The 6,923-nt window shown below is 50.3% G+C and overlaps 1 protein-coding gene and 1 non-coding gene across 2 annotated transcripts; both read left to right on the top strand.

The window, feature by feature from the left end:
- Window positions 1–1,361: 1,361 nt before the first annotated feature.
- Window positions 1,362–6,491, top strand: LOC123191937 (callose synthase 12-like). Its single transcript, XM_044604472.1, has one exon. The coding sequence runs from the start codon at window positions 1,377–1,379 to the stop codon at window positions 6,489–6,491; it is 5,115 nt and encodes a 1,704-aa protein (XP_044460407.1). The 5' UTR covers window positions 1,362–1,376.
- LOC123038450 (small nucleolar RNA J33) lies at window positions 4,138–4,221 on the top strand. The gene has a single exon (XR_006417886.1). It is a non-coding gene; the product is annotated as a small nucleolar RNA J33 (small nucleolar RNA).
- Window positions 6,492–6,923: the final 432 nt, after the last annotated feature.

Raw genomic sequence — 6,923 nt, 5'->3', positions numbered from 1 at the left:
GATGCCCATAGAATAGCTAGATCATCACTTTCTTTACAGCAGGGGCGCCATCTTTGGCTTGTTTATCCCCATGCAAATTGTATTCCACAAACTGTGGCTTTTGATCAATAAAGTTTGGTCTTACCCCTCAAAAAAAAGGTAAAAACACTTGACATAAGTGATAAGCTATGTCAGACAAAAAGACCAAAAAGAAAAAATAAATGATGTCACGTGAACGAGATCAAATTATATCTTATCTAGATGAGTTGTAGGCACTCTCCTTATTTATAGGTCGACATCTATCTAGAGAAACAAACCGACCAACAGTCCAGAAAGCATGAATCAAGCAGCGGAACGGCATCTCGCGCGTGCACGCGCACACACACACCCACACCCCTAATGCATAACACGAGGACGGTCAAACCTAGGAGAGGGTTGTGCTACACACGCGACAATGCTCAGCCGTTTTTTGCACCATCCTATTGATCTAACCATGATTGCATGCGACAAAATGAAGCAAAACCTCTAGATGAAGCATCATCCATTGATCGGCCAGTGAGTATCGGTTGCATGGTACTTTCAACCCGGGATTCAGCAACCACTACGCACACTCGACGAGCGTACACATTTAAATCCACAGAATTACACGCGTCATCACCTAATGACCTAAAAATCCTCAGAGGTTGAAAGAAAATCAAAAAAAGAAGAAGAAGAAAAATGGATTCCTACGGGAGATTGAATCTTACTTATAACCAACTCTATCATCAAAATAGCTTCGTCCAATGGTTTGCACCCCGAACTTGATAAAAGGAAAAAGATCTACAGTATAATATTCAAAGTTCCTTTTTCTCCAAAAATATTCAATGTTCCTTCGTAGCTAAGCTACAATTCTTTCTAACGAGCGTGCATTCGCTCGATCGTCGACATGGGCAGTGCGCGTCCTAGGTACAAACACAGATAAAGTTGCTGCTGCATGGCTGAAAGAGTAGTCAAAGAATGTTGGTCCCATCGGGCCGGCAGTGGCATCGAGTAAATTTGAATTCTTAACTCGACCTCGCTACCAAACCAGCCCGTCTCCTCTCCCATTCCCGTTTCCATCCACGCACCTCGAACCCCGCCATGGCCACCGCCCCATCACCCAGATCTAACCCTAGCTAAACCCAAGGCAACCCAAAGACCAAAGTTAACTATTCCGATCGATGACGCGCACCACCCGACGCCGCGTGCCGGCGGCGGCCAGCGAACCCTACAACATCCTGCCCACCCACAACCTCCAGGCCGAGCACCCGTCGCTCCGCTTCCCCGAGGTGAGGGCCGCCGTCGCCGCGCTCCAGGGGATAGGTGACCTCCGCCCACCACCCTATTCTCAGTCCCAGGGGCGCACTGACGAGGATCTGATGGACTGGCTCGGCGCCTTCTTCGGGTTCCAGCGGGACAACGTGCGGAACCAGCGGGAGCACCTGGTGCTCCTCCTGGCCAACGCGCAAATGCGGCTCTCCTCCTCCGCGGACACGCCCGACACACTCGAGCCCCGCGTCGCGCGCTCCCTTCGCCGGAAGCTCCTCCGCAACTACACCTCGTGGTGCGGATTTCTCGGCCGCCAGACCAACGTCTTGGTTGCTGACGGCGACCTCCGCGCCGACCTGCTCTTCACGGGGCTCCACCTCCTCGTATGGGGCGAGGCCGCCAACCTCCGCTTCATGCCGGAGTGCCTCTGCTACATCTACCACCGCATGGCGCTCGAGCTGCATCGAATCCTGGAGGACGACGTCGACGACAATGGCCGCTCTGCCAACCCCGCCGTGCAGGGCGAGGACGCCTTCCTCGCCCGCGTCGTTGAGCCCATTTACGGTGTCATCCGCGCCGAGGCCGAGTCCAGCTGCAACGGCACCGCGGCGCACGCTGCCTGGCGGAACTACGATGACATCAACGAGTACTTCTGGCGGCGCGACGTGTTCGACCGCCTGGGCTGGCCCTTGGACCAGTCGCGGCAGTTCTTCCACACGCCGCCCGAGCGCAGCCGCGTCCGCAAGGCGGGCTTCGTGGAGGTGCGCTCGTTCTGGAACATTTACCGGAGCTTCGACAGGCTGTGGGTGATGCTGGTGCTCTACCTGCAGGCCGCGGTGATCGTGGCATGGGATGAGGATGCTGCGACGTGGCCGTGGCAAAGTCTCAAGGCGCACCGTGAGGTCCAGGTGCACGCGCTTTCCATTTTCATCACCTGGGCCGGGCTCCGCCTCCTGCATACGCTGCTGGAGATTGGCACGCAGTCTCGCCGGGTCACTGGGGACAGAGACGGTCGCGTGCTTGCCGCGCGCATGGTGCTCAAGGCCTTTGCGGCGGCCGGGTGGGTCCTCACATTTTCCCTACTGTACAAGGGGATCTGGGACCAGAGGGACATTGATCAGAGCTGGTCGCCAGCGACTGATGCACGAATCATGGGGTTTTTGTATGCAGCCGCGGTGTTTGTGCTCCCTGCGGTCCTCGCCAACTTGCTCTTCATTTTCCCCTGTGTGCGGCGGTATTGGTATGCATTGGAGATGACAAACTGGAAAATCTGTTACCCTCTCAGCTGGTGGTTCCATAGCAGCATCTATGTTGGCCGTGGGCTAAGGGAGACTGGCACCTTTGACAATGTGAAATACTCAGCCTTCTGGATACTCCTGCTTGCTGTCAAGTTTTCCTTCAGCTACTTCCTCCAGATCAGACCACTTGTGACACCCACCAAAGAGATATACAGCCTTAGTACGGCAGCATATGCTTCTTGGCATGAGTTCTTTAGCCAGAGGAATCCATTTGCTGTGCTCTTACTGTGGTTCCCGGTGGTTTTGATCTACCTCATGGATATACAGATCTGGTATGTCATCCTATCTTCTCTGACTGGCGCGTTGATGGGGCTTTTGTTGCACTTGGGGGAGATCAGGGACATGGAACAGCTGCGACTTCGGTTTCAGTTCTTTGCAAGTGCCATGTCATTTAACATCATGCCGGAGGAGCAGCATGAGATTAGTGGGCCCAGCAATTTTCTCAGCCGGCCCTGGGTTCGGAGTTTCTTGCGCCGGTTGCAGTTACGGTATGGGCTATTCCCATACCGATCCATCTCCCTTGAGTCAAACAAGGTAGAGGAACGACGGTTTGCGCTGATTTGGAATGAGATAATCGCCAAGTTCCGGGAAGAGGACATTGTAAGTGATGTTGAGGTTGAGCTTCTTAGGTTGCTACCTGAGCTCAGTAATGTGCGCGTAATCCGCTGGCCATGTTTCTTGCTCTTCAACGAGTTGTCTCTCGCACTTGGTCAGGCAAAAAACTTCCAAGGATCTTCTGATCTCAGGCTCTGGAGCAAGATCTGCAAGAATGATTGTCGCCGGTGTGCGGTTATTGAGGTATATGATACCACAAAATACTTGCTGCTAGAGATCATCAAGGACAGACGAACCGATGAACGTGCCATCGTGACAGAGCTGTTCCATGAATTCGATAGCTCCATGGAAAGGGAGAAGTTCACAGTCGAGTATAAGATGTCCGTGCTGCAAGATATCCATGCAAACCTCGTAGGTCTACTAAGCCTACTTCTGGAGCCCAACAAGGACATGAGCAGGATTGTCAATGCGCTTCAGACTCTCTATGATGTTGTGACTCGTGACTTCCCGACCGAGGAAATGATCGAGGTGGCGGCACGCGCGACTACCAACCATCTTTTCGTAGACACCGTTGTGCTGCCGCGTGATGAGGAGAATGGCACCACCTTCTATAAGCAGGTGCAGCGCATGCACACCATCCTTACCTCAAGGTCAAAGGACCATATGATCGATGTCCCAAAGAACCTTGGAGCTCGCCGAAGGATTGCTTTCTTCAGCAATTCATTGTTCATGGACATGCCACGAGCAACCAAGGTGGAGAAGATGATGGCCTTCAGTGTCTTGACACCATATTACAATGAAGAGGTCTTGTACAACAAGGACCAGCTCTACAAGGAGAACGTAGATGGCATCTCGATCTTGTACTATCTGCAGCAGATTTACCCGGATGAGTGGGAGTTCTTTATCGAGCGCATGAAGCGGGAGGGCATGTGTCATATCGAGGAGCTGTACAGCGAGGAGCAGAGGTTAAGGGATCTCCGGCAGTGGGTCTCATACAGGGGACAGACGCTATCCCGCACCGTGAGGGGGATGATGTATTACTATGAAGCTCTCGAGATGCTGACTTTTCTTGAATCCGCATCTGAAGAGGAATTGGTTGCTGGATCCAGCACGAGCAGGCCTTCTTCTTCAAGCAGCGCATCTTCTTCACGTGCACCGAGCAGAGCAAGCAGTGGCGTGAGCTCCTTGTTTAAAGGTGGCGAGTGTGGGGCTGTCTTTCTGAAATACACTTATGTGGTTGCATGCCAAATTTACGGTCAGCAGAAAGCTAGAGATGACCCCCATGCCGTTGAGATACTGGAGCTAATGAAGAAGTACGAGGCACTCCGTGTTGCGTACGTTGACGAGAAACGCTCCAACGGCAACGGTGGTGAAACGGAGTATTTCTCCGTCCTTGTGAAATACGATCAGCTGCTACAACAGGAGGTTGAGATCTACCGGATTAAGCTGCCCGGGCCGTTGAAGCTTGGCGAAGGCAAGCCAGAGAACCAGAACCATGCGCTCATCTTCACAAGGGGTGATGCGGTTCAAACCATTGACATGAACCAGGACAACTACTTTGAAGAAGCTCTCAAGATGAGAAACCTGCTCGAGGAGTTGAATCCACGAGTTCGTCCGTCGGTTCGCAAGACGCCAAAAATCCTTGGAGTTCGGGAGCATGTGTTCACCGGCTCTGTGTCTTCTCTTGCCTGGTTTATGTCTGCCCAAGAAACATGTTTCGTCACTCTGAGTCAGCGTGTCCTTGCTAATCTACTCAAGGTTAGGATGCATTATGGCCACCCGGATGTATTTGATCGTCTTTGGTTCTTGGGCCGAGGTGGCATTAGTAAAGCATCAAAAGTGATCAACCTCAGCGAAGATATATTTGCTGGATTTAACTGTACTCTGCGTCGGGGCAATGTCACACACCATGAATACATCCAGGTTGGTAAAGGAAGGGATGTGGGGCTCAATCAGATCTCCATGTTTGAAGCCAAGGTTGCTGGTGGCAATGGGGAGCAAACTCTAAGCAGAGATGTCTACAGACTGGGCCAAGGATTGGATTTCTTCCGGATGCTCTCTTTCTTTTACACAACTATTGGGTTTTATCTCAACACAATGATGGTTGTGCTAACCGTATATGCATTTGTGTGGGGCCGCTTTTATCTTGCACTTAGTGGGCTCGAAGACTATATCAGCAGCAACACTAGCTCTATTGATAATGCAGCTCTGGGGGCTGTGTTGAACCAGCAGTTTATCGTACAGCTTGGCCTGTTCACAGCATTGCCCATGATTATTGAGAGCTCACTTGAGCATGGTTTTCTGACCGCGGTGTGGGATTTCATAATAATGCAGTTGCAGTTTGCGTCTGTCTTCTACACCTTCTCCATGGGGACCAAGACACACTATTTTGGGCGGACACTTCTTCATGGAGGTGCAAAGTACCGTCCTACTGGCCGTGGTTTCGTGGTGGAGCACAGGAAATTTTCCGACAACTATAGGCTATACGCCCGTAGCCATTTCATGAAAGCAATAGAGCTTGGTGTGATATTGTCCCTTTATTTCTCTTATAGCAACGTCTCTGGGAGTACGTTGGTGTACATCCTGCTGACGCTTTCTAGTTGGTTTCTAGTATGCTCGTGGATTCTTGCCCCCTTCATTTTTAACCCATCGGGTTTGGACTGGCAGAAGAATGCCGATGATTTTGAGGATTTCTTCAACTGGATTTGGTTCCGGGGTGGAATTTTGGTCAAGTCCGAGCAAAGCTGGGAGAGGTGGTGGGAAGAGGAAACCGACCATCTCCGAACCACTGGCCTGTGGGGGAGCATCATTGAGATCATACTGGACCTCCGGTATTTCTTCTTCCAGTATGCTATTGTGTATCGGCTTCACATAGCCGGTGGGAGTAGAAGCATCCTTGTCTATGTTCTATCATGGGTATGCATACCGATGGCTCTTGTGGCTCTTGTCACGATTACCTACTTCAGAGACAAATATTCAGCAAAGAAGCACATCCGCTACCGGCTTGTCCAGGCTGTTACTGTTTGTGCCTCTTTGGCGGCTATAGTTGTGCTGCTTGCACTTACAGAGTTCCAGTTCATTGACACTTTCACCTGTCTCTTGGCTTTTATACCAACTGGCTGGGGGATCATATCCATTGCTCTGGTTTTCAAGCCGTGCCTGGGGAAGTATGGCACTGTTTGGAAAACCGTGGTTGATGTGGCACGTTTTTATGATATAATGTGCGGATTAATTGTGATGGCACCGATAGCTATCTTGTCATGGTTGCCCGGACTCGAGGAGATGCAAACAAGGATCCTGTTTAACGAAGCTTTCAGTAGGGGACTTCATATTTCCCAAATGATTACTCGCAAAAAAGCACGTGGAGCTTAAGGTATGATGACCCACGTCCACGTGTCTCCTCTTTGTTACTCCAGTGTTTATCTGATTGTCTATAAACACTTCATGTAGTAAGTATTCTAGGTGACTTCTTGAACATGTAAATATGCCGGCTTAGGTGACACTTTTGACTATCATACTAGCGTACGTTTCCAGAAACTACAATCCATCCTTTCAGGTGGAGATATGATCTCAAAGAAGACTTGCATAGTTGCATCTGATATAGGACAAACATGTTGTTTGTTTCCAGGAGTGGTTCTCAGTTAACTTCTAATTCTTTGATCATGATGCCAAAAACTGGAATTGGATAGTTATCTTTTTTTCTTCCTCCTAGATTTTTTTGTAGTTTCTTTCCTTTTGCTCCCTATTTTGTACTGTATCATACTTTTATATTATTGAAAATTACAGTAGACGTTACACGGTTCA

The sequence above is a fragment of the Triticum aestivum genome, chromosome 2A, assembly GCF_018294505.1.
Source record: "Triticum aestivum cultivar Chinese Spring chromosome 2A, IWGSC CS RefSeq v2.1, whole genome shotgun sequence".
Classification (NCBI taxonomy): domain Eukaryota; kingdom Viridiplantae; phylum Streptophyta; class Magnoliopsida; order Poales; family Poaceae; genus Triticum; species Triticum aestivum.
The sequence above is the reverse complement of the archived record's forward strand: the minus strand, read 5'-3'. Positions and strand labels throughout refer to the sequence as shown.

What these genes read in the sequence shown, in the direction of transcription:
- LOC123191937 (XM_044604472.1), top strand. Translation starts at nt 1,377, where the DNA reads ATGGACTGGCTCGGCGCCTTCTTCGGGTTCCAGCGGGACAACGTGCGG.